The sequence below is a fragment of the Doryrhamphus excisus genome, unplaced genomic scaffold (genome assembly GCF_037039965.1).
Source record: "Doryrhamphus excisus strain RoL-2023G ecotype Guam unplaced genomic scaffold, RoL_Dexc_Guam_v1.1 HiC_scaffold_24, whole genome shotgun sequence".
Taxonomy (NCBI): Eukaryota; Metazoa; Chordata; class Actinopteri; order Syngnathiformes; family Syngnathidae; genus Doryrhamphus; species Doryrhamphus excisus.
This window is the reverse complement of record NW_027621862.1, coordinates 124,450-149,778: the sequence shown is the minus strand read 5'-3', so window position 1 is coordinate 149,778 and position 25,329 is coordinate 124,450. Positions and strand designations below refer to the sequence as shown.

At 44.5% G+C, this 25,329-nt stretch overlaps 4 protein-coding genes across 4 annotated transcripts; 2 read left to right on the top strand and 2 right to left on the bottom strand.

The window, feature by feature from the left end:
- Nucleotides 1-2,050: 2,050 nt before the first annotated feature.
- Nucleotides 2,051-11,586, bottom strand: msh2 (mutS homolog 2 (E. coli)). Its single transcript, XM_058061575.2, has 16 exons — nt 11,307-11,586; nt 11,047-11,195; nt 10,266-10,553; nt 9,916-10,062; nt 7,917-8,066; nt 6,622-6,755; nt 6,255-6,454; nt 5,016-5,125; nt 4,653-4,776; nt 4,290-4,440; nt 4,124-4,221; nt 3,717-3,965; nt 3,372-3,576; nt 3,061-3,308; nt 2,421-2,587; nt 2,051-2,305 (listed from the first exon to the last, which is right to left on the bottom strand). The coding sequence occupies exons 1-16, from the start codon at nt 11,512-11,514 to the stop codon at nt 2,132-2,134; spliced, it is 2,802 nt and encodes a 933-aa protein (XP_057917558.2). The 5' UTR covers nt 11,515-11,586; the 3' UTR covers nt 2,051-2,131.
- A 3,260-nt stretch (nt 11,587-14,846) lies between these two features.
- On the top strand, nt 14,847-17,162 carry gch2 (GTP cyclohydrolase 2). The gene is made up of 6 exons (XM_058061577.2): nt 14,847-15,576; nt 15,912-16,021; nt 16,094-16,149; nt 16,373-16,404; nt 16,482-16,566; nt 16,632-17,162. The coding sequence occupies exons 1-6, from the start codon at nt 15,159-15,161 to the stop codon at nt 16,756-16,758; spliced, it is 828 nt and encodes a 275-aa protein (XP_057917560.2). The 5' UTR covers nt 14,847-15,158; the 3' UTR covers nt 16,759-17,162.
- Nucleotides 16,935-22,543, bottom strand: cript (cysteine-rich PDZ-binding protein). The gene is made up of 5 exons (XM_058061580.2): nt 22,379-22,543; nt 22,161-22,226; nt 21,295-21,349; nt 19,448-19,551; nt 16,935-18,361 (listed from the first exon to the last, which is right to left on the bottom strand). The coding sequence occupies exons 1-5, from the start codon at nt 22,392-22,394 to the stop codon at nt 18,297-18,299; spliced, it is 306 nt and encodes a 101-aa protein (XP_057917563.1). The 5' UTR covers nt 22,395-22,543; the 3' UTR covers nt 16,935-18,296.
- Nucleotides 22,544-22,616: 73 nt separating this feature from the next.
- pigf (phosphatidylinositol glycan anchor biosynthesis, class F) lies at nt 22,617-24,278 on the top strand. Its single transcript, XM_058061578.2, has 5 exons — nt 22,617-23,140; nt 23,217-23,308; nt 23,425-23,541; nt 23,606-23,714; nt 23,787-24,278. The coding sequence occupies exons 1-5, from the start codon at nt 22,913-22,915 to the stop codon at nt 23,898-23,900; spliced, it is 660 nt and encodes a 219-aa protein (XP_057917561.1). The 5' UTR covers nt 22,617-22,912; the 3' UTR covers nt 23,901-24,278.
- The last annotated feature ends 1,051 nt before the right edge of the window (nt 24,279-25,329 follow it).

Below are 25,329 nucleotides of genomic sequence, written 5' to 3'. Positions count from 1 at the left end.
TCTAGAACATTAATCAGTAATAAATAAATACAATAATAACAACTTATTATGAACAGTTATTTAACATGAACATGAATGTAACTTCATCATTTGAGCCGATTAGCAAGTTACCATCGTAACTTTAACCACGTTTGATGAGCTGCTTCATCTTGTCACTTGTCTTTACACTTTTATTGATTTGGACTCAACAAACACCGCTAGACTCCCCAGAGACAGGACGATGGACATGATGGAATAGGATGGATGGACTTTAGGGTTGGGTTAGGGCTTCCTGCCTGGAAATCCTGGCGGTAACCTCCTAAAACTAAAACTACCTTACTGTACATCGTGTCCGATAACACTACCTTACTGTACATCGTGTCCGATAACACTACCTTACTGTACATCGTGTCCGATAAAACTACCTTACTGTACATCGTGTCCGATAACACTACCTTACTGTACATCGTGCCCGATAACACTACCTTACTGTACACCGTGTCCGATAAAACTACCTTACTGTACATCATGTCCGATAAAACTACCTTACTGTACACCGTGTCCGATAAAACTACCTCACTGTACATCGTGTCCGATAAAACTACCTTACTGTACATCATGTCCGATAAAACTACCTCACTGTACATCGTGTCCGATAAAACTACCTTACTGTACATCGTGTCCGATAAAACTACCTTACTGTATGCCAAGTCAAACCATTGTCGAAAATAATTTCGATAAGACGAACATTGGGGACAACTTGAATCAGAGGAAGGAATAAATGACCCCATAAAAAAACTTTTCATAGCCCTAATTAAGCAAATAACGATGTTTTCGTTGCAGTTTTCATGTTGTTATTTGAAATTAAACACGGGTGACAAAGTGGACAAAATCGGAACCGGAAGTGGGAATCAGCTCCACGCGCACCTGGGCGTTTGCAATCGAGCACGACTTCCCCTTCAGCAGGTAAGGCTGCAGACGGGTGGCTTCCAAGAGGTTCCAAAAGGTTCCAAAAAGCAAGCTGGAGGTCCAACACTGAAGAGGCAGCCGGTAAGAAACTGAAACTGCCTTTCATATTTCCCTCAATATTTATATATTTCCCTCAATATTCACATCATGAGGTTGAAGCAATATTGAAGCAAGCACTCTTCACGATTTCACTTGTTATGATTGAATTAAAAGCACCAGCAAGGATCCAATTGGTCAAAGTAAGGATCCAATTGGTCGAAGCATGGCATCTGGAATGCCGTCGATCGCTGGTGTCGCGGAGGTGCACACGTTCATTGAATTGGCCCTAATTGGCCCTAATTGGCCCTAATTGGCCCGAACAGCTGGTTTAGGGCTTCGAAGGGAATGCGTTATGCTCGTTCCTTTGCGCATTTAGTGTGCTTATCTTAAACTGGAGTCTTTATAGTAAGTAAATAAGCAAATCATATAAAATAACGTAATAATGAAGAAAGAAATAAAGTAAAGAGTAGGTGAACAAATGAAGATAAATGGGATAAAAATACTTTCAAGCGTTGTCAAAAAATGCGTAATGGTTACTACATTGCTGAACAACACGGCACTGATTTATATACCTTATATGTATGTATTATTGTTATATAATATGTGTGTGTATATTCTATGTACTTATACACATTCCCTTTTATATTTCAAGGTTCTCACCTGTGCTGTGCTGAGCTGTACCGTGCTATGTTGACACTTCTGGGTCCCCTGTTGAGTGCGTGTGAGGTTTCCACTTTTATTTTTGACAGAAAAGTGCTTTAGAAGCAAGTTGAAAAAAATGACAAAAAACGACATACTAACCCCTTACGTTTTTTCTCAAAAATCACCAAATCAAAATCTGGCATTTTATGCCATTTTTGGATGCTTCTGGGTCCCCTGTTGAATGCGTGTGAGGTTTCCACTTTTATTTTTGACAGAAAAGTGCTTTAGAAGCAAGTTGAAAAAAATGACAAAAAACGTAAGGGGTTAGTATGTCGTTTTTTCTCAAAAATCACCAAATCAAAATCTGGCATTTTATGCCATAAAACCAGCTGCACTACCCTGCACAACTTACCAAACACAAAAGGTATTTTTTAAATAATGCTTTATTGAAAAAACTGGCCAACTTGACATTAAAAGTCAAACTAGTAAATCAAAAAAAAAATCAGGTTTTGACAGGAAGCGAGCGTGCAAGCAGCTCCGTGACATAAGTGTTGTTCACAGCGAGAAGAGCCTCTTTCATCTTCCTCAGCTCACCCTTCACCTCTTCCTCCGTCATGGAGGCGGCAGGAAGAGACTTGACTTTGTGCAGGAAGTCCCGGATCAAGCTCTCTCCTACCTGCCAAAAAGAGGGGCGGAGCGGACACACAAAGTTGAAGCGCGGTAACGCTCAAATGGCAAACAGAACTTGCATGCCCCCCGACCCCCCCTCCCCACACAAAAAGCGTTCTTACTTGCTTGTCTCTGCAGCGTCTCTTGGCTTCAGGCTCCCCCAGCTGCTGCTCGGACGTATCCTGAAACTCCTCCAGCTCCTCCGCCTTCTCCTTGGCCATGGCAACCACTGACGGCGGGAAGCACGCCAACTCGGCCACGTGGATCCCGAAACTCTGGTCACACACCCCTGAGAGGAAAAATAAAATGTCTATATTAGCACTTGCTTTGTCAGCTTTAACCCAAAGCTAAGATGTGGGTGTTTGCTTCAGATGGCTTCCTCTGAGGAAAAAAAAAAATCCCGTCTGAGATGCTGTTGACAGATTTCATTTCCTGGGAACCGTAGCTAACAACCGTAAACAGAGACCAGTGGGAGGGCGGACCACAGCGCATGCCCATATATGGAGGTCTGCTCATTGTGACCTCACAGAGAGTCAGCGTTAGAACTCACGGAAAGCGAGCTTCCACAGCCATCCTAAACTTCTGTCAGGGCTCGCTCTCAAACACTCAACCTCATGATGTGAAACTTTGGCTGCTTTAACAGGAGAATACAAGCTTGTACGTACTTTTCTAGGGCAGAACAAGCGTCCCCTTTAAAATGCACTTCAAGGTTGGATTGCCCCCCCCCCCCTTTGGTCACACCACAGTCAATCAGGCACTGACCTGGCTTGACTCGGTACAGCATGGTCAGCGTGTCACGGGACGTCAGCGCCGTCACGTGCAGGTTGCGCACAGCGGTCTGCTGCGCCGCCAGCGCCGTCAGCTCATGGAAGTGTGTGGCAAACAGGCAAAAGCAGCCGATCTTGGCAGCAACGTGTTCGCTGATGGCCCACGCCAGGCCGAAGCCGTCGTACGTTGACGTACCGCGGCCCAGCTCATCGATGATGACCAGCGACTTCTCCGTGGCCGAGCTGCGCGGGGAAGGAGAAAACACTGGGTTGGTCTGGTACCAGCCTCACGGGCGTTTAGCTTACCGCAAGATGGCGGCGGTCTCCAGCATCTCGGACATGAAGGTGGACACTCCCTTCACCTGGCTGTCCCCGGCCCCCACCCTGGCCAGGATGCTGTCAATCACACTGAGCTCCGCCTCCTCGCATGGCACGAAGCAGCCCACTTGAGCCATCAGAGCGATCACGCCCACCTGGCGGATGAACGTGGACTTGCCGCCCATATTTGGTCCTGAGGGCCAAACGGCGGACAATGGAAGCGTTTTCTTTGCTACTTTAGGATCCTGTTTGGTTTCTGTTGATCTGTTGAACGTAGCTCAGCTACTACTGCCTTGCATCGCTCTACCAGAGGCGTCATTTGGCTCCACCCACCTGTGATGATGAAGAAGCTCTTCTCTCCCTGAACAAAGGAGACGTCGTTGGGAATGAAGCAGGTGTCTGCGTCCGCCTCCATGCAGGGATGGCGCGCCTGCCGCAGCTCTAGACGGCGGGGGCCGTCATCCGCCAGCAGCCGGGGTCGCACGTAGGGCACGGGGGCCGAGACGGACACCAGGGCGAAGCTGACCACGGCGTCCAGCAGGGCCACCGCATCACCCAGCGAGCGCAGAGGGTCCACGTAGCCTGGTTGGACGAGATTAGAAACAATTTGGCGTTTGTAGGAGAAGATGAACGACATGAACGTCATGTCAGGGCAAGTTCAGGCACACAGACGAGTACTTCCTGTCCAATCGATGACACGCCACCCTGACGGCGTGACGAGCATGTGATGGTTTCCACACCTGAGGCGATGTTGATGATCTCTTTGACGATGGCGTTCTGGGCCTCCTCGTACTCCTCCCTGCTGCGGGTGTAGTCCTCGTTGAGCGCGCTCAGCTTGCTGCAGACACAAACACACCACCGGCGGTCAGCGCACGCCGCCAGCCCCCTGGGACGGGGCGCACAAACCCGTCTGTGAAGCGCACGCCGTTCTTCTGCACGTCCAGGGTAGTAAACTTCTTATTGTTCCTCAGGCTCTTCTCCTCCTTGCAGGTGACGCGCAGGTAGAAGCCCAACATGCTGTTGGACTCCAACTTGACCGTCTTGCCCGCATCCAAACCTGAGACGGAATCATCACTCAGTCCAAGAGACACGGACAAATGTTGGCTTGCATCATCATAATCAATCATGGATGCCCAATAGTTGTGGACACCAACACGTTGGCCAGCAATTGGGAAGCGTGACCTGAGGACACGCCGGGGTCAAGAGTCAAGGGTCCCGGCCCTAGAGGGTGTCATAACCTTTGGAGTGGGGGGGGGGGGGGGGGGGCACCTAGCTCTCTTGCGGCGCTGTTCAGCACAGCCTGCATGTTCTTCTCCAGGGCGTCCATCTTCTGTCGCAACTCGCTCAAGACGGGATCGAACGACGCCTTCACCAAGAACTCATGGTGCTCGATCTGAAGAAAAAGCAGACGGTAAAAATACAATCAAGTCCTACCTGGAGGACAGGAAGTATGTTATTGGAAGTGGGAAGTGTGTCTCTTGACACGTTTTCCATACGTCGCGGAAGATACGCCGAAAAAGATTACAACAGAAGAATAAATGAAGCATTTTAAAATAGGAGTTCTCTTTCAATCCCTCAATGAAGATGTTTTCTAAAGCGCTGAATGAAGAAACGCTCCATCAGTGAGCTCACCTGGTTCATGTCCAGCGTGGTCTCCATCATCTCCTGGTACTTGCTGAAGTCGCCCTGCAGGTCTCGGAGGGGGGAGATGAAGATGGCCTCCAACAGGACCTGGTAGCTCCCTAGGGGGAAATGCACACACGCACAATCACGGGACGCTAAACGCCGCCCATTTAGAATGCGGTTATTTCCACATCTGATGCCGACCACAGGAAAGTGTTTCATAGCTAACCTTACTGTACATATGGTGTTTCATAGCTAACCTTACTGTACATATGGTGTTTCATAGCTAACCTTACTGTACATATGGTGTTCCATAGCTAACCTTACTGTACATATGGTGTTCCATAGCTAACCTTACTGTACATATGGTGTTTCATAGCTAACCTTACTGTACATATGGTGTTCCATAGCTAACCTTACTGTACATATGGTGTTTCATAGCTAACCTTACTGTACATATGGTGTTCCATAGCTAACCTTACTGTACATATGGTGTTTCATAGCTAACCTTACTGTACATATGGTGTTTCATAGCTAACCTTACTGTACATATGGTGTTCCATAGCTAACCTTACTGTACATATGGTGTTTCATAGCTAACCTTACTGTACATATGGTGTTTCATAGCTAACCTTACTGTACATATTGTGTTTCATAGCTAACCTTACTGTACATATTGTGTTTCAGCCATTACTGTGTATGGTGGAGTTATATTTGTCTTATTTACTTTGTACTCCTACCTAGTATCACCAATGCATGTCCTCGTTACGTCACATAGGTAACAACAACAAACAAGTCAATTCTATCAGAGATTTGAAAGACATGCCTCATCAACAAAACGGTCCCAGGAGGTCAAAACATTTGATGAGCACGCGTACGGTCATGTCGAGTCATGTGATGCTTATTCTTAACAACATATTCTCAAATCAGGCCACTTGGACCTAACGGCGATGACGCCACACAAACAGACGCTTGCATTGTTTCTCACCGAGCTGAAATGTCACAGGATTAGCCGACATCCAGCGTGACAACGGTTTAAAGTTAGGTTTGGCATGGGAGGTGTTTTTTTTGGGAGGTTCTATGGGAATGCTTTCCTATGAAGTCTTATTTTATTAGTTTCCTTTATGTTGTGAGCAGGAGTATCAAGTGAAAATAAAAAGTAAATGTGTCATTCATCATCTAAAGGCAAATGTAAACATAAAACTATGTTGAAGAAGTTCAAACAAAGTGCTTATTCATATTTGGCACCTGAATATCTTTCCAATGCGGCAACGAGGGCAGGGATGTGGCCCACAGCCTGGTACACGCGGTAACAGTCCTGCAGGTTGGCGCTGTGGCGGTGGAACTTCTTGGCCAGGTGATGGAGATCAGGGAAGCGCCGCAGCAGGTCCTCCTGACAAGTCTGCCTCAGCTCAGAGTCGCACACAAAACTCTCCACCAGGTCTAGCCTACGCACGCACACGCACACACACACACATCTCTTCTCAACAGGCAGTGACCTTAAGAGTAACTTGGACGTAAGCATAGATTTACGAGTGCTGCCGGTACGAGGGAGCTGTGGTTGTGAGGGTAAAGAGGCATTCCAATATGTAGTGAAAGTGAGCATCCCCTTTACCTCTCCTCTATTTTGGTTCTGTCCAAGAGCGGCTGTTTAATCCACTGGTTGACCAGTCGCTGGCCCTGAGGTGTGCGACACCTGTTGAGCAGAGCGGCCAATGAGTGAGCCCCGCTGGTGTCGTTGGGTGCCCCCTGGAGAAGGGCAAATACGTCATCAGTTGGTTCCATCAATTTCGTTGGCAATTTCACTGCTGTGTTATTGTGCATTGACAATAAAGAAAGTCTATGTCTAAGTAATACTATGTCTAAGTAATACTATGTCTATGTAATACTATGTCTAAGTAATACTATGTCTATGTAATACTATGTCTAAGTAATACTATGTCTAAGTAATACTATGTCTATGTAATACTATGTCTATGTAATACTATGTCTATGTAATACTATGTCTAAGTAATACTATGTCTAAGTAATACTATGTCTATGTAATACTATGTCTATGTAATACTATGTCTATGTAATACTATGTCTATGTAATACTATGTCTATGTAATACTATGTCTAAGTAATACTATGTCTAAGTAATACTATGTCTATGTAATACTATGTCTATGTAATACTATGTCTAAGTAATACTATGTCTAAGTAATACTATGTCTAAGTAATACTATGTCTAAGTAATACTATGTCTAAGTAATACTATGTCTAAGTAATACTATGTCTAAGTAATACTATGTCTAAGTAATACTATGTCTAAGTAATACTATGTCTAAGTAATACTATGTCTAAGTAATACTATGTCTAAGTAATACTATGTCTAAGTAATACTATGTCTAAGTAATACTATGTCTAAGTAATACTATGTCTATGTAATACTATGTCTAAGTAATACTATGTCTAAGTAATACTATGTCTAAGTAATACTATGTCTAAGTAATACTATGTCTAAGTAATACTATGTCTAAGTAATACTATGTCTAAGTAATACTATGTCTAAGTAATACTATGTCTAAGTAATACTATGTCTAAGTAATACTATGTCTAAGTAATACTATGTCTAAGTAATACTATGTCTAAGTAATACTATGTCTAAGTAATACTATGTCTAAGTAATACTATGTCTAAGTAATACTATGTCTAAGTAATACTATGTCTAAGTAATACTATGTCTAAGTAATACTATGTCTAAGTAATACTATGTCTAAGTAATACTATGTCTATGTAATACTATGTCTAAGTAATACTATGTCTAAGTAATACTATGTCTAAGTAATACTATGTCTAAGTAATACTATGTCTAAGTAATACTATGTCTATGTAATACTATGTCTAAGTAATAGTCGCTAAACCTACCTGGAAGAGGTTGAGCGCCCTCACAGCAGCATTGTCCAGCCTCAGGTACCGACCCAGGTCCAGCGATGCCAGACTGAAGGAGTTGAAGTTGGACTCATTGGACAGCAGTTCCAAATAACGCACCACGGCTGCCAGGCAGGACATGGCCACCTGGGGAGGAAGCAGTTTCCATGTCAAATTCATCAGCAAGCACCCACGGAGACTGACATTGGGATTCGTAGTTGGAGTAGGGAACATGTGGAGGAGATGCTAGAACAATGGAGCTTTGCCCTGGAAAGGAGAGGAATGAAGATTAGCCGCAGCAAGATGGACAAAATGTGTATGCCATGATGTTTGGTCTAGAGACAGGAAGCACAACTGGAGGTAGCAGAGACGAGGATGCTGAGGTTCACATTGGGAGTGACCAGGATGGATAGGATCAGGAAGGAGTACATCAGAGGGACATTCCATGTTAGAGGCCTTGGAGATAAAGTCCTTCAGGCCAGACTGAGATGGTTGGGACATGTCCAGAGGAGAGATAGTCAATATATTGGTAGAAGGATGCTGCCAGGTAGGAGGCGTAGAGGAAGACCAAAGAGGAGCTTTATGGATGTAAGTGGACCTGTCCATATCACCCCCCGCCCCCAATCAGTGATAAATGATAAACCAATCAGAGAACAATATCTAATATGTACAGTACGTATGCTAGCAGTGATACATCAAACATGAAACTAATGTATGGATACATTTACAGTAATACACCAATGTTGAAATAAATGCTGTCACGAGGTTTTCCGATTAGCATTTATTTATCATTTATTTATTGCTCTAACAGCTGAGGTCCCTTAAGCAAACAAAAAATGCCTCTATTTTGTACTTGATAGAAAAAAGAAGCCTAATTATTTTTGGGAGTGTGTTGCCTGCGTTTTTGTTGTTTTACTGAAGCATTTGAATTTTTTATTATTCTTATTATTCAGAATATTCAAGCGGCAACCTGTTGTTTGTGCACTTATTTACTCTTGCCTTGAACCATGACTTGGTCATGGTTCAAGGCAGCCAGAGAGAAGCAGAAGTTGTCACATTTCACAGATCATCTGCAGTGTGAATCCATGGATGCGCTGCCTGGATGAGTGACCTCCTGGGTTTTTCAAGTCTGTGCTGAGCAACCCACTCGTCTAGTTAACACCTCACGTCTTCAGAGGCCCTCAAAACTACAGATGGACCGGTAAGATTATTTGTAGTTAAGGAGGCTGATGACCGACTTTTGGAGCAGATATCTATTTGCCTGGGTGCAGAAATTGGCATACAACTCCTGAATAATATGCCTACAGCGTGTTTATTTAACCAAACAAATAGAAAAAGGAGCTCCAGAAGAGCAAGCACTTCCATCTCTTACAAGTTGAATATAAACAAAGAAACAGCTCTCTGAAATGTTTCCACAGGAAATAAAGTACCATTTACATGTTTACAGCAGGCGAGCTAATGCTACGCCAAAAAGCTAGTTAGCCTTCATCTTAGCAGACTTCCCTGCAACAAAACAAGACTGAATTGAATTTCTTACGCTCTCACGCAATCACACACAGGCTTCTCCAAGCAGGGACTGCTTCCACGTTCATATCAGCAATTCACAGACATGGCAGGAGGTACTACGAGCTAGCAAAGCTACGCTTGTCTTGATTCTCTTCTCAACGTTACGTTATTGTAGTAGTCGTGAGCTGTTGTGTTTTTCAGGTGACATTCACGCAAACGCATAAACTTGCCTTGCCCGTGTTGACATTGTTGTCCTGTATTTGTGCAAGCGGGGATGGAAGACATTTTCACCACAAAAGAAGAAAAGGACCTTTGGTCTACTATATTCCAAATGCAATTTTGACGTAACCGCAAATCTACTTTTGCAAAAACATGACAGAGGTACTGATGACATAAAAGCACCAAATTCCACAGCAATGACCCCCGCCCCCCCTTGGGGTCTCAAATTTCAATGAGCGGGTACGTCAAGTACGTATGGAGGTGCCCTCACCTGCTTATCCAGCTCTGGGAGGGTGTTGCTGGCTACCACCTCTCCTCTTTTGGCTCTCAGGAGCCTGTTCAGGTCTTGGACCACATCCTTGCTGCTGAACTCGGCTCGCTTCCTGTCTGAAACCAGCAAGCCACCACGTTGCACGACCTGTATAAACGCAGTGAGGGAAGCGGCTCATTATCGACACGAAATCAGAGGTTCACTCACGGCCCACAGCTCACTTTGCCTTGGCCCCCACATATCGGAAGAATAAAATTCAATCCTTATTCGTAAGATGTATTACGATATCACACAAAGCGTGTCACAGCAACACCTGATCTGTTCAAAAATGATGAGCTGGGGACGCTTACCTCCCGTAGCTTGCTTGCTTCAGCATTGCCGCCCCCCCCCTGAGCAAGAAGACACTCTTTGGGGCCGAGCTGGACCAGCAGGGACTCCAGGTTGGAGAAGATCTCGTTGTCTGGGAACTCGCACACGCCCATGGTCCTCTGAGCGGCGTCCACATAGCCCACGCCCACCACGCGCTGTCCGTCTGTGCCAGTGGCGACGCGGACGGCCACGACACCCGCGCAGCCTTCTGCTCCATTTCCAACGCCAAAGAGAATCTCCTCAAACTGGGTCAGGTTCCCGGGAGAGGCCTAAGTGGTCCGGTAATATAAATAAGGATTTATTGTATTGAGCACCTGAACTGAGGAGTTCAGTGCCTTGCTCAAGGGCACAGTAGCCAGGAAGGAGACAAGCCACTAGTTGTACTTCCCTTATGTCTGCTTGTAACGAAAACTACAAACATCTCCAAAGAGAAGAAAGCCATTTTAGTGCCAAATGTTGATTATTGTGGTTGCTGGGTTGTTGTTAGCAGCGGCGCCTCAAACTGATTCTCATTCTATGGTAAACTAAGTAGTATTGTATTTCTATTGATTGGCGTGTCTGCAACTCCAAAAAGGGTACTCATCTACCACGTATAAACAGTAAAACACAAAGGTAAACAGGTTACAGTAAACGATAAGACGACCAAGGTAAACAGGTTACAGTAAACGATAAGACGACCAAGGTAAACAGGTTACAGTAAACGATAAGACGACCAAGGTAAACAGGTTACAGTAAACATTAAGCCAACAAAGGCAGGCTCACCTTGTACTCCAGCTTCCAGTCGTGTTCCTTGCTGCTCTTGCCGTGGTTCCGGTACACCTCCACCCGGTATTGCCTCACCAGCAGCAGATCTCTCACAAACGCCTCGAAGTTGAGCTTGCTGAGGACCACGCTCTCCAACGTCCGGCTCCCTGTTGACAAACAAATTCAAACGGCCGGAAACTCCCAAGCACGAGGCTAACATTAGCGTCAGCTAATCATAGTTTAGCTAGGAGTTAGCTCAACTCCACAGGGAGGCTCACCCGAGCCCAAGAGCTTAATGACACCGTTGGTCTTGAAAACCTCCTTCGCCGCGAACACGGCGTCTTTCCCGTGGACGGTGTAGTAGTCGTTACGGTCGAATATTCTGAAAGTGGTGGCCGGCTTCTCCGGCATGGAGAAATAGAAGTTCAGGAAGCCGTGTTCGGCCGCGCTGTCCATCGACAGGTTCTTCTTCGGCTGCACCGCCATGTTGGAATCTCCCGCCACGAGCAGCCCCAAACAGGAAGTGACGGAAGACGTCTTGTTTCCATGAGAACAGGCGGTAGCTTTGTCAAAAAAACACTTCTGGGATTCAGCATTCAAGGTGGAAAGTAACAAGTTACACGTTGACGTTATATTACAAATATTATGAAATAAATATGTCCAAATAATGCATTCATAGAAACCGTGCTCAACCACCTGGTGGTCAATTCCACAGGACCATGTTTACTTCTCCTATATGTTCACTTTAAATTCATTAGAATGTTGCTTTATTGAGTTGGACCTATTATGCTTATTTTTGGCCCTTTCTAATGAGTTGCGGACTCCTATAGAGCAGCTATACACAATAACCAGCACGGAAAGCTTTCTAGATCTTCCAGATTCTGCACCCCTTTCTGTAGTGTTTCTATGGACATCCTGCTTTAGCCACAATTGTCACTCTATTGTCAATCTTTCTATTGAAATTCCTATTGCCATTTGCCAGCCTTTACAACGTCCTTCACCCAAAACAAGTGCATCTATGCGATATGGACAAGCTGACCTGTAGTCAAATGCCATATATAAAATGTTGTCTGTGGATCTAGTTGCGGCGCTAAATGTGTTCTGGCTATAATTAATAAGCGTGCATAAAAATCCTTGGATGACAGCATGACCTGAGTTGTAGTGGCTCCAGTTGGCGTGTCTAATTACTGACTGCCTTAGCTTGAACATCAATTGGTCTTACATTAGTTCTAGCGGCCTCTCAAATGTTAGCATGTGTGCAGTATGCGTCCCCTCCATCTTGGAATGTTTTTCTTGCGTCACGTCTGGTCTTTTGTTTAATCTGGAACCTGAACTTTCTGACGCATTGAGACTTGTAAATAATACGTTATTTGTGTTGGCTTTTGTTTGCAGAAGAAAAAGTTGTTGAACGACTGGATTATTGGGGTTATATGTCATTTATTAGAAGGGATGTGTCTGCATAGCGAGAGCCGTTTTTCACCTTAACTTGCACATTAACCCAAGTGGAAAGTGCAGACTCCGACTGCCTATGTGTCTTTAAATGGTGAAAATCAGTCATGTCAAACCACCTTTTATGATCAATAAAATAAATAAATGATGAAAAAAAATATATATAGATGTGTGTCGATCCGCAGAGAAAAGAAGTTTCAGCTGTGTTTTTTCTTTTTAATAGGGCAAGATACTGCAACTATTACCCATTATCATCAGTGTTTGTGTTAATGTATACATATACTTATGATCCCAGCACAGATAAATAAAAAAATACAGAATAAATCCTGCATAACTGGCTTGGGAATGGAAAAGTTGCACATTTACTGTCTTCACATTTGTTCTGATTTGACTGTAGTTGCTCCGGTTATTTTTTGTTAAGTTGTACTTTATCTCCAGGAGCAATGTTGACGTGCAAAACAAAAGAGTGTGAGCATGACGTTACCATCCAGAAAATATCAAATCAAATGTGGAACAAATAATAATCTGCAAAGCCAGCGTGCCAAAACCAAATTCTTCAAGGTCAAAGTCATCATTGAAATTGTGGGAAGGATCGTTAAGGAGTGTGAACGCACTCATTAGGGGGGCGGCATGACAATATGTCATATGATGCACCCCGTCAATCAAACATGCCCCATGTTTCACATCGGGAAATGTGATTTTTGGCTCACTGATTATAAAGCAGCATGTGATTGGGGGCATAAAAATACTAATCCTCCTGGTAGGAACATTTGGCCGTTTTTACAAAAACTTTGAACTGCATGTATGGAAATAATGGGAAACATTTTTCTCCCAAGAAATCATGTAAATAGAATCAATCCGTTCCTGACACTCAAAAATAAAAAAAAAACAATGTGGAATAATTCTACATGACAAACAGATGGAACTTATTGTTGATGCGTTCTTGCTTCTGATTTCATTTAATTGTGTTTCCCACCTCTGTCAAATTGCTGCCACTAATAACTTTCTTTGGCCCCATGGGAAGTTATTTAGCAGTCATAGTCCATAAAAAAAATGCACAGGCTCTCCATTTTTGTCTTTGTGGGATGAAAGTGGCAAAAATGTGGCAAAACGTGGACAGTAATTATTAGAATTATAAGTACTACAAAACTATGACAAACCTTAGCGCTTTGGTGGCAAAATGTATTGTTGTATTCGTTTTGTGTTGGTACAGCAAGTACAGTAGAAGGAATCGTCACAGTTGGAGAACGATTGATCTTATTTATCATGAAATATTGTGGAGTAAAAAAGACTGTTGTCATGGACTGAAACGCCGGTTCACCATGTTGCCACGGCGCTTCTGAGAAAAGCAGACGATCACATGATGAAGCTTTGAACTGATAACACCGATACCATCCCCGATGTAACCGACAAAGACCTCGTGTGGTCGTTGTGCTTGGCTTTCACGCAAAGGCTGTGACCAATCTTCTCTTTATTGCTCATTTGATTGGCTGTGCCGCGCATGTGACTTAATGCTTGGAAAGTCGACATTTTAGGACATTAGCTTGTAAACAAACACACACACATACAAATGGCACCCTATAATGGATTCGGGAAGCTCAACAAGGATATCAGATGTGACCTGAGCTGAAGTTCTGACCCCCCCCCCCTCCGGGAAGATGGAAATCCTGAGCTGAGTCACAGACTATGATCGAGTGATTAGCAACTAATGCTACTCCTCCTGATTCCTCATGTGATGGCACAATTATTATTACATTAGTATCTTCTTTTATATATAGATGTATGTACATTTAGGTATAGTCTATATACAAATACTCTATGGATTTGTACTAGTATTTTATTCATTCATTCATACACCCTGGACTGGTGGCCAGCCAATCCCAGGGCACATATAGACAAACAACCATTCACACTCACATTCATACCTATGGACAATTTGGGGGGGGGGGGGGGTGGATTAACTTAGCATGTTTTTGGAATGGGGGAGGAAAGCGGAGTACCCGGAGAAAGGAACATGCACACTCAACACAGAGATGGCCAAGCGGAGAATCGAACCCAGGTCTTCCCTATCTGGCCAACATGCTAACCACTTAGAAGATGCTAAACATTATAGGGGACCTATTGTGCTTTCCAGGTCTTCCAGATTCTGCACCTCTTTCTGTGCAAGGTTTCTTCTTACCGCCTCCAGGCACGCCCACTCTGTTGTGATTGGCCACAAAGACTTCCGGATATATGGGTCCACATTTACTTTTGCTGGCAATCTGCTGCCCATATAAGGAAGTCTGGTTTGCATTGACGTCACAAAACTCTTGAAAAAAAAACTCGTTTTTGATATTTCAGTTAGTTCTGGGGGGGGGGGGTATATAAACATGGATATGTAACTCACTAGCGTCGTAGGCATGCCGGAGCCTATCCCAGCTGTCTTGGGGCGAGAGGCGGGGTCCACCCTGGACTGGAGGCCAGCCAATCCCACCCCGGAAGGAATCGGGCAACGTAATCAACACTAATCAATCATGGAGGACGACCAGGACACACTGAGTGTCGAGTGAGGGCGGGGGTTCCGCGGTGATGGGAATGCGGACGTATTTGGGTGGCGTGACGGATGTGACTCGGGTGGGTGTGTCCCTGCGTGGGTGCACCTTGGCAAATCGGCTGGCTTTTAAAAAGTGGCCGCCAGAGACATGCAGAAGAGGCGAACCGGCAGCCCGAGGACCAGTCGTGCGCTTTTCTCCTCCATCATCATCCATCATCATCCATCATCATCCATCATCATTCATCATCATTCATCATCATTCGTCATCATCCATCATCCATCCATCATGAACGGCCACTGCAACGACGTCGTGGAGGAGTTCCACTGCAACAACGGCTTCTCCGAGCTCATCATCGACGCCAAAAAGTCCGCCGTGCACCGGCAGCACGAGACCTCCCGCAAGGACGCCGAGGACAAGAGCCGGCTGCCCGCCCTGGAAGCCGCCTACACCAGCATCCTGCGGGAGCTGGGGGAGGACGCGGACCGCCAGGGCCTGCTGCGCACGCCCCTGAGGGCCGCTAAGGCCATGCAGTTCTTCACCAAGGGCTACCATGAGACCGTGGACGGTGAGTCGTGACCTCAAAGTTGAAACATCAACTTTCCACAACATTTTGCTATTCACTTATTTTGCTGTCAACATTGAAAATGTAGATTTGATATTTCCGTTGTAGTTCATCGGATTATGCATGGAGGCCGTGTTTGAAAGCAAACAGCGTGTGCAAGCCATTTATGACTGCAGTAACATCTAACAGGCTCTCGCTTTCATCCTGACCTGCAGGGCAGAATAAGCTCACGCTACGGATGTCACTCTGCATCTATTTTCCTAGAACATGTTTGACAAGCGCATGTGGTTACGCATGTTGAAACAGCGCTAACTTACCCAATGTTGGACTCCCTTCAGATGTCCTGAACGACGCCATATTCGACGAGGACCACGACGAGATGGTGATCGTGAAGGGCATCGACATGTTCTCTCTGTGCGAGCATCACCTGGTGCCCTTCTTTGGCAAAGTGGGTGCCTCCTACAGATGTTTTTAGCTTCTTTTTATTCTACTTTTTGACATCTCTGTCTCTTCTTTCCAGGTCCACATCGGATACATTCCCAATAAAAAAGTGGTGGGACTGAGCAAGCTGGCGAGGTAATTAAACACACACACACACACACACACACACACACTGGCTGGATAGTTGTGGCCTTAGTATCGGCCCGCTGCGTTCTTCTGTTATTTCACCACATTGAGTCTTAAGCTGGCTGCATGGACCACTCCATCCGCTCCCATGAGAAAATCCCATGGGAAGCCGCTGCTTATCATCACAGATTCCCAGTAGGAAAAACGTTGAAACATTTTCTTCTCTGTGCAGGATTGTGGAGATCTTCAGTCGGAGGCTTCAAGGTGAGTTCCCCCCTGACATTTTCTTCGTGTGTCCGTGCCGTTCAGGTGTGCTGAGTATTCCTTTGTCCTCCCGGCAGTTCAAGAGCGTCTCACCAAGCAGATCGCCATGGGCATATCGGAGGCCCTGCAGCCAAAAGGCGTCGCTGTGGTTATCGAGGCAGCGTAAGCACACAGACTGTCGTTTTAACGGCTGAATGACCCGTCTAATCTTCTCTTTGTGCCTGCAGGCACATGTGCATGGTGATGCGCGGCGTGCAGAAGATGAACAGCCGCACGGTGACCAGCTCCATGCTGGGCGTCTACTTGGAAGACCCCAAAACCAGGGAGGAGTTCCTAACCCTTTCCAAACACTGAGCCGGCCGGGATGGTCTTGACGCCCAAAACAAGAAGCACAGACACCAAAGCTTGAAAGACGTCAGCGCTGCGGCTGACATCAATTCACTGTGAACACTCGACAATTTCTTTAGACTTTTACTGCCCGAACGGGAACGCCATTGGTGCTTTTGCAAAGTGCTACTACTCAAAGCTTTCATCACGTCATGACTTTTATTATTATTATTATATTATTACTGCTCTATTTTGACTTGCATTAATTACATGGAATGCTCCACATCTTTGTAACATAGGACATTTGTAATATACACATTATTTCTGTCTGTCCATTGGAGTAGGATGAGGAAATAAGATGGCTGCAATGACATTTTGCTTTTAGTAGCCTGTACGTATTTTGAACCGTGTTTACTGAAATAAAAAGCATACAAATGAAAGTGGTGACATTTCCTTACTAGATGTTCAAATAAGATAGGATTTGGGGTACAGTGTATGTTCTGATCTACAGTCATCCCTCGCCATGTCGCAGTTCGAATTTCACAGCTTCACTCTATCACGGCTTTTCAAAATATAAGCGTTGGGAATGTTCCAAGGATGAGACAATAGCCAACACAGGAAGTACAATGTCAATGCTAAATCTCTTAGCTATGTCTAATATGTCCATCCATCTTCTATATCGTTTATCCTCTGTAGGGCATGCTGGAGCCTGGTCGCTGGCCCATCCATTTTCTATGCCGCTTATCCTCTTTAGGGTGGCGGGGATGCTGGAGCCTATCCCAGTACACCCTGGAGTGGTCGCCGGCCAATTGCAGATAACACATCTTCCATCCATCCATTTTCTATGCCCCTTATCCTCTTTAGGGTGTTAGTTCATGTCTAGAGGGGTCTAATAAGACAATAAAAAACATATTTAGAAGGTCATAAATAGGTTTTCTATGCTTTAACTACAAAACTATCCATTAATAAAGAAGGGACCAGTCAGACTTGGAACCAGTTAACTGCGATACACCTTTCATTTTGTCCTCCAAACAGGTCAGACAAAAACGGAAACAGGAAACCAGTAAATCCAGACACCCAGAAAGAGGTTCCACTGCACAAAAGCACGATCTCACGGCTGTGCAGCGAGTGCAAACTACCCCACCGACCAAGCTATGGACAGCAAAGTTAGCATGACAAACAAACGCCCTGGGGCGCTACTAGAGGAAATACGGTACTCATGATATTCCCCTGCAGTCTACTTGGGCGTGTTGTGATGTAACACAGTGGCCATAGTGAATTTATTGCTCAAAGGGGCACCAGGCTTTGGTTGTTTCTGTATAATAATAAGCCTTCCATTTTTTTAGAATGAATGTTTCATTTTACTCCAAAACGTCATACACACACGAAAAGACAAAGCATGAAAACGGAAAGGCTGAAGTAAAGAGTAAACAGTAAACAGGAGGTGTGGTCTCTTTCATCCTAATAGATCAATTCCATCATGTAACAAGACCACAAGACCACCCTGCTTTCTCTCAATAATACATTGTTGTGTCACATGACACACCGACGTCACAGCGTCATCGTCACACTGACGTCTGCTTGTAGTTTGTGGTGTCCAGAACTTTCTTGCCACACATTGCGCAGATTCCTGGGGGGGGGAGAAATTAACATGTGAGTAGTAAACGAGGCAAATAAATTATTTCATTATCATCAGTTGATATCTTTGGAGACAGTTCGGCCTTTGTCGAGTATACACTCAAGCTAGCATTGATGTTGGCACGGACACGCCCACGCACACTCACGCCATTGGTGTTGCTAGCTAGCGTGACCACAGCATCAGTTGACAATTCCCCCCTCTTCCTTTGCAAGAAGAAAAAGGTTGGGACTTGGAGCCAATATGACTTTGTAGTTATGCGGAGTCTCGTAGTTAGCAAAGATAATAACCATTATCGTTACTAATCGCCATCACCAAATCTATAGCCTTTTCATCAGCTATTCTGGACAACCTTTTGAAGCCTTGAGAAGTTTATCTTGCCTTTGGAGGAGCCCACACCAATATTATTCAATTTAGTGCTCATTTGTCATAAGGGACAAAAACAGGCTCCCAACTAACTGCATTTTTTTAATGTCACAGTGTTAAAAAGTCACATTTGCAGCTAACTCTAGTTAGCTAGCTCGCTGTCGCCAGTGGCGGCTCGGCCAGAAAAGCTGAAAGACAATACAGCGATCAAACGCGCACACCGGCATCGATTGGCGCAGCCTGCGGCAAACTGTCAGACCAAAGCCTTTGAGGTTTTACAGACACTTTTCATTCTCGCGGCAATACGGGACAAAGCGCGTCTTCGTGGGCTTAATACGGGTGTTGGCAACCTGGCGCGAAACAGCAGACATGTTTGTCACGACCTTTGAACCGCATTGATTTCCATATGCCAATCACGTGATCAGGTGATGCTAATGGGTGGTTGATTGAGCGGAGCATCCGTGGTCAGCATGATTCCCTGTGTACTGACAAAAGGTAGCATTTATCCTTTAAAAGATGGAAAGAGGGGAAAATGGTAGTGGTTTTAAAGTCATTTCCACAAGTGGGAAAACGCGTGTAATTCACTACGACCAAAGCGACGCTTCCAGAGGCGACACAAAGAACACACATGAAAGGAAAAGCCTCTATTCCGCTAAAAAATACAACAAAATACTAATACTAGCGAGTCGGGCAACACGAGTTCACAGGGCCAACCTTTCTTGTAGGCGCAGCCTTGGCAATAGTGGGATCCAGACTGATGGACGGAGCTCTTGCAGATCCTGCACGTGGCAAAGCCTGCCTTGCCGTACGGGTCAAACCTGAAAGCGAGACGGATTGCGGCTCTTAACTCATCCGAGATGGAACAAGATGGAATGTGTTTGATGGAGGACAGACTGACATTTGCAACCGTAGCGCTGTTTCCGATCAAATAAAGATTTCAGTGTGTGTGACTCCCATGTGGATTCAAACAGACAAATATGCCATCTTTTGTGTCCTCCGACTTGACTTCAGAGAACCGGAGTGCGACCTCACCAAAACAGCTACATCTGCCTCTTCTTCACACAATAATGTATTTCTGTTTTTTGTTGCTGACATTAATGCAGTTGTTGCATGTTGTCCTCCACCGCCCTTTCTATGTGTTGGTTTAGTAGCGTTCCTTCTTTCGTGGTGAATCAGGCCTTAATGCTGCGGAATGACCGCAACGACCTTGTCAACTCAAAGTACCACAATAGATGCTGACATTCCGACGGTATGAGAAATTTGGGCAAAAGTATTACAGTTTGACGGTTTCAAGGTATTTCAAATGTGTCATTTAGCAAAATCCTCATTAAAAAGGGAATAATGTCCAGTCAAAATATGGAAGCTTGTTATCCAATGGTATGTCAAAATGATCAGACAAAAAGTCAAAATTATGAGCTAAAAGAGTTAAAATTTTGAGACAAGAGAGTCAAAATAATGAGATGAGAAAGTCAAAATTAGTCCAAAATGTAGTTGTCCTCTCAACAACTACGTTTGTGGAGGACAAAGTAGAAATTATGAGATATGAGTAATGATGACAAAAAGAGCAAAAACCAGACAAAAAGTCGAAATAATAACATAAGTCAAATTATGAGATAAAAAGTCAAAATTATGAGATAAAAAGTCATAACTATGATACAAAAAGTCAAAATAATAACATAAGTCAAATTATGAGATAAAAAGTCAAAATTATGAGATAAAAAGTCATAACTATGATACAAAAAGTCAAAATAATAACATAAGTCAAATTACGAGATAAAAAGTCATAACTATGATACAAAAAGTCAAAATAATAATAAAAGGTCAATTATGAGATAAGAAAGTTGAAATTATGAGATACAAGCTGTGCATGTGACACATAATTATGACTTTTAATCTCATAATTTTCATTTTTTTAATTAATCCTTTTTTGTCTCATAATTTTGACTTTTTAATCTCAAAGTTATGACTTTTTGTCTCATAATTATGACTGAACTTTTCTTTCCAGTGGCAAAAACGGTCTAACATATTTTAAACCATATAACATGACAAAAGTGGAACAAATGTATTTGAATTAAAAAAAATCTTTCCACATGAATAAATAAAATGCAAGTCTACAAATAAAATCTATAAATAAATAACTGTGAATAATTAATCACAACAGAATAAATATTTCAGCAAAAACAAAAAAACCCATAGCCGCAAAGCAGCAAAATGCTGTTCAGTGGAGAGTAAACAGTTTGTACAACTTAGACGTCGCATCTCCACATTTTGTGATGCAAGTAATAGTAAACCCACAAAAGCATGGCATTAATGGCGCCGCTCAATGGCGGCAATGATTTCTGGCAACACACGGAAGCCCAGTTCTGACTGCAAGGAATAACAGGATATGCCAAGTACATAAGTATTAAAATGTGGTGGTGTTTGTTGACAAGTTAGTCCTCTGGTTTGAAACACTTGGATCGCAGTGAGTACGTGACGCGGCCCAGCCTCACCCGGACTCTCCCTCCAGCGGCCTCCAGCTAAATAGATTTTGATACCCCTCGTATTAATGTGAGACTCACCTGGCTTTCTTAGAAGTTAGCAACTTGTTTTCGTTCCGCTTGCGACCGCCACTCTCTGAAATAAAGAAAAAAAGAGTCGAGTCAGTGACTTCACGGTAACATTGCATTACAGTCGCCCCTTGCTACATTGCCAAATATCGCACCCTCACTCTATAGTCACGGAAAAAATTGTTTCCTCGGTTTATTGGTCTCAATTTGGGCAGAAAAACTGATTTGCACATACATAAGCTACAGTGGACTATAAGTCGCACATGTTCATGTGGTAAAATGCCATACTGTGGCGTGCACAAGTCTGTGAGGACCAGGCAGCCCTATATTTGACAGGAGCCAAACATGAGCTTGTTAACCCATTGGAAATCGCAGGAGATCATCACTCAATATAATACACTGACTCGCAGTGTCATTTTACAAATGACACTAAAATCGTCACACCGCATCTTAACACTTAAAAGGTGGCTGGTAAATAAACAAGACAAGTACCAATACCAGCAGAACAGTTCATTGTTCTCCTCCTATACCGTGTGGAAGTGGCAAGTTTTTGGCTTCTCATTTTGTCTTTCTTGCCCATGCTATTTTAAAACCTTTAAGTTTAGAATGAATTAATTGGAGGCTAACTGGTTAGCCTACTAGCATGCTATGCAGGCCTGAGCCATCTTGTGTCCCTGCAGTGATCCCACAGCCTGCGTATTAGCAATGCGGCAGCTTTGGGCCGGTCCTTTTCGTCCTGGACTGTGTTCACACTTGACCAAACGAGCAGTTCTACCAGACCAAACGGACGAAAGTGTCAAGTGTGAACGCACCTTTAAATATACGAGAGCGCTTCAAGCATAATGACAAAAACGACGTGCAATTCAGTCACTGATTACCAATCGTGTTCCGTGCCCCGTCCTTCCAAGTGTCAGGGGTGATGACTCTCCCAAGCTTCTTCTCACCTGTCACGAAACACAAGAGAAACAGATGCGCTGTGATAAACACACAATGTAATGTACTGAGCCGATGAGGTGAACTTAGTTCATTGTTAAAGATAGCAGACAGCATTCGCGAATACGAATAAGACAATAGTCTGTCTGTGTCGTAGACTTACACTTCTCACAGACCATGTTTCCCTCTTGTTTTTCCGTGGTATTTGCTTCAAATTGTGGGAATTTATATCACAACTGGTGAAGGCCTACTCTTGACGCTAGCTTGAGTGCTATGGTTTGTAAACTTCCGGTTCTTGATGACGTATACTCATCGAATCGTGTCAAGGTGACGGGATTTGATTGGCTGACAACCAAGTCGCTCAACCGTACGCAATAAAAGCACCCGCTTTTGGTTTTAGTTTGACTTTTTAAATCATCGTTCAAACATGTTGTATTTTGTTGTGTTCGTTGTAATGAGTAATTTAGTCTGATACATATTGGCATCTGTGTTTGCTTTGCTTTCTTTCAACGTCGGACTTGTGTGTGTGTAATTGTGAAATTCAAACGGAAGTATGCCGGACTCCATTTTTACGGAAGTCAAGTCGACCCATCGATGGACGTTGTAACGCTGTTCATTCGTTGTTTTGTTATTTCAGCGGCTTAATTTCACTTTATTGTACTTTTGTATTGTTCCCCTGCCATTGACACTCACTGCCATGTGGGACCATGAGATCCGAGCGATGGCGAGCGCCCACGCCATCATCGCCGCCTCGGTGTTTGTGGCGACCGTGGTGCCCGTCGCCGTCGTTCCGGGTTTCTCGGTGTACGGAACCCACCTTCTGTGGCTCTACTTGGTGTCCGGAGCTGTCACCTTGGTCAGTGTCGTCATCTTCTGGCTGATCGGCATCTCCCCACCGACCAAGAAGCACACGCTGGGATACAAGGTCAGGATCCACGGATAGGTGGAGCTTAAACGCTTGGTTATTGTTGATTTTATCGATCTGTTTTTCCTTTGTGCAGCTGTCCAGGTTGTTCCGTTCCTGCTTGTACTTCTTCCTGTCCTGCTTGTTCTTTCACACTGTGGTGGTTCTCTACGGCGCTCCACTGATGGAGTGAGTGTCTTCAATGTTGTGCAGGAATGGAAGCACCTGTAGCACCGATGACGTCACTTTAACTGTATTTCTTTATTTCCGTGTGCTGCACTGACGCAGTTTGTCTTATTTCTCAGATCCGCCTTGGAGACCTTCTCCCTGGCTGTGCTCCTGTCCTCTCTCACTACCCTGAGGTGTCTGTGCGTCCTTGGCCCAAACGTCCAGGCTTGGATTCGAGTGTTTAGTCGCCACGGGTGAGTCTCAAAAGCCTCCCTTCTATTGAATTGCTGGTTCAAAACCCGGTCTTGTTGCTTCCAGAGCCATGTCCGTGTGGGACACCTGTCTCCAGATCACCGTGGCCTTTACGGTGGTGGGGGCCTGGGTGGGAGCCTTCCCGATTCCTCTCGACTGGGACAAGCCTTGGCAGGTCAGTCCATTGCAGACCAAATATTATGGTAGCAGATTATGAAAACTGTTTTTAACAAATGGTTTTGTACAGGTTTGGCCAGTTTCCTGCAGCCTGGGCGCCATGTTGGGCTACCTGTCGGGTTTGGCGGTGGCGCCGGCGTGGATCCACTACCATCGCAAGCAGCTCACTTACAAGTGTAAATAGATGGGCACGGTTGTTTTCTTGTTATTTATTTGGAACATTTAATTCCGATGATAAGGGCCACTGTCATACAGGGGTGTCCAAATGCTTTCCAGAAAAATAGAAGGCTGCGGATCCAATGTTGATCAATATATGCCGAGCTATCTCATATTAGCTTTGCATAGTAGGTGACGAAGCATTTGAGTGTACTATTTAATTATATACTGTATCACATGATAATGAATTCATGATTCTTTGTTTTTTTTAATTTAAAAAAAAGCTGGAAACCGAAAATGGCACTTTGGACACCCCTGCTGTAATAAGTCAACAACATGAGCAATAATTTTGTACAGTACATATGAGGAATGATCTTTTTTTTACTGGAATAAAACATGACTTTGAGTCGTAGCTGCTTAATCCCGCAAGAGGGCGTAGTTGCACCATCACCTGAGCACACTAGAAAAAACCTGAAAATGAACCTGCAAAGAAAGCCAACCCCATTCAGTGTTATGATTGGGTGCCAATTTAAACATTTAACAGGGTGATGCATAATCAATACACCGCATATGTGGCTTGTCATTACCTCCTCTTTAAACGAACAATCTCAGGCCACCATATTGATTTGCTTTCATTTTAAGATCATAAATGCCCCACCTCCTTTTTACACCACCCAAAACCGTTTTCCACTGGTGGGTTTTGTGCTTAGATTGGTGTGCAAACGGGCCAAATCCCTTTTGACCTCTGTTTGAACTCCTCAGTAAGGTTGTTGCTGGATGAAAGATTGATCAAAATGTTCCCGGAAGCAGGGGAGTACTCAAAACGTCCCCAGCAAATCAGCGCCCCCCTCATGTGTCAGGCAAAATCCAATCTGACCTCACGCTGCTACCGCCATTAGCCTCGCTCTCCATCCGTTTGCTATTTCCACCTCTGCGTCATCTTTACCACAAAGGCCAGAGCCCGAGAAGTCATGTATTTTTAGGAGAGCCGTCTCATGATGCATGGCACCGGTGATGGATTTGTGGACAGGTGACTGCAGTGCCTCAACCTACTCGCACTCGTAGAGTCAGTTTGCATGTCAGTTCCCCTCATTCAACTTTATTTATTCATTATTTGTTCCAGGGCTGCTCTGGCTGAGGCGAGTACGTAGAGGCCATTTGTCTCTGCTTGCCTCGCTTCCTTCCTGCAACGGGGGCGGCCGTGGCTTTGATTTATGCAGGGGATGTGAAGATGGTGACCTCTTTGTTGAGACCAGGGGTGACAAAACTAACGTCATTCACGCTGTGCACAGGACTGGCACTAATAAAACACCAAGTACAAAGCACTAGCAAGGTTTCTATCTCAATGATAGTGCTTTTCAGTCTTGAATGTGCGTGTGGCTACGTGCAGAGGACACTTGACTCTGCTGATGTTGTTTTGGACAAGTGTGGCCGATATTGAGCACATTGTACTGTAA

Excerpts from the sequence above, each read along its gene's own strand:
- msh2 (XM_058061575.2), bottom strand. The coding sequence starts at position 11,514 with ATGGCGGTGCAGCCGAAGAAGAACCTGTCGATGGACAGCGCGGCCGAA. Across the intron at positions 3,966-4,123 it reads GATCATCAACATCGCCTCAG|GCTACGTGGACCCTCTGCGC; the intron begins GTGTGGAAACCA and ends TCGTCCAACCAG. Across the intron at positions 2,588-3,060 it reads GCTGTACCGAGTCAAGCCAG|GGGTGTGTGACCAGAGTTTC; the intron begins GTCAGTGCCTGA and ends TTTTCCTCTCAG.
- gch2 (XM_058061577.2), top strand. The coding sequence starts at position 15,159 with ATGCAGAAGAGGCGAACCGGCAGCCCGAGGACCAGTCGTGCGCTTTTC. Across the intron at positions 16,022-16,093 it reads TGGTGCCCTTCTTTGGCAAA|GTCCACATCGGATACATTCC; the intron begins GTGGGTGCCTCC and ends TCTTCTTTCCAG. Across the intron at positions 16,405-16,481 it reads CTTCAGTCGGAGGCTTCAAG|TTCAAGAGCGTCTCACCAAG; the intron begins GTGAGTTCCCCC and ends TCCTCCCGGCAG.
- cript (XM_058061580.2), bottom strand. Across the intron at positions 19,552-21,294 it reads CTAACTTCTAAGAAAGCCAG|GTTTGACCCGTACGGCAAGG; the intron begins GTGAGTCTCACA and ends TCTCGCTTTCAG. Across the intron at positions 18,362-19,447 it reads AGGCTGCGCCTACAAGAAAG|GAATCTGCGCAATGTGTGGC; the intron begins GTTGGCCCTGTG and ends TCCCCCCCCCAG.
- pigf (XM_058061578.2), top strand. The coding sequence starts at position 22,913 with ATGTGGGACCATGAGATCCGAGCGATGGCGAGCGCCCACGCCATCATC. Across the intron at positions 23,309-23,424 it reads TACGGCGCTCCACTGATGGA|ATCCGCCTTGGAGACCTTCT; the intron begins GTGAGTGTCTTC and ends CTTATTTCTCAG. Across the intron at positions 23,715-23,786 it reads ACTGGGACAAGCCTTGGCAG|GTTTGGCCAGTTTCCTGCAG; the intron begins GTCAGTCCATTG and ends GGTTTTGTACAG.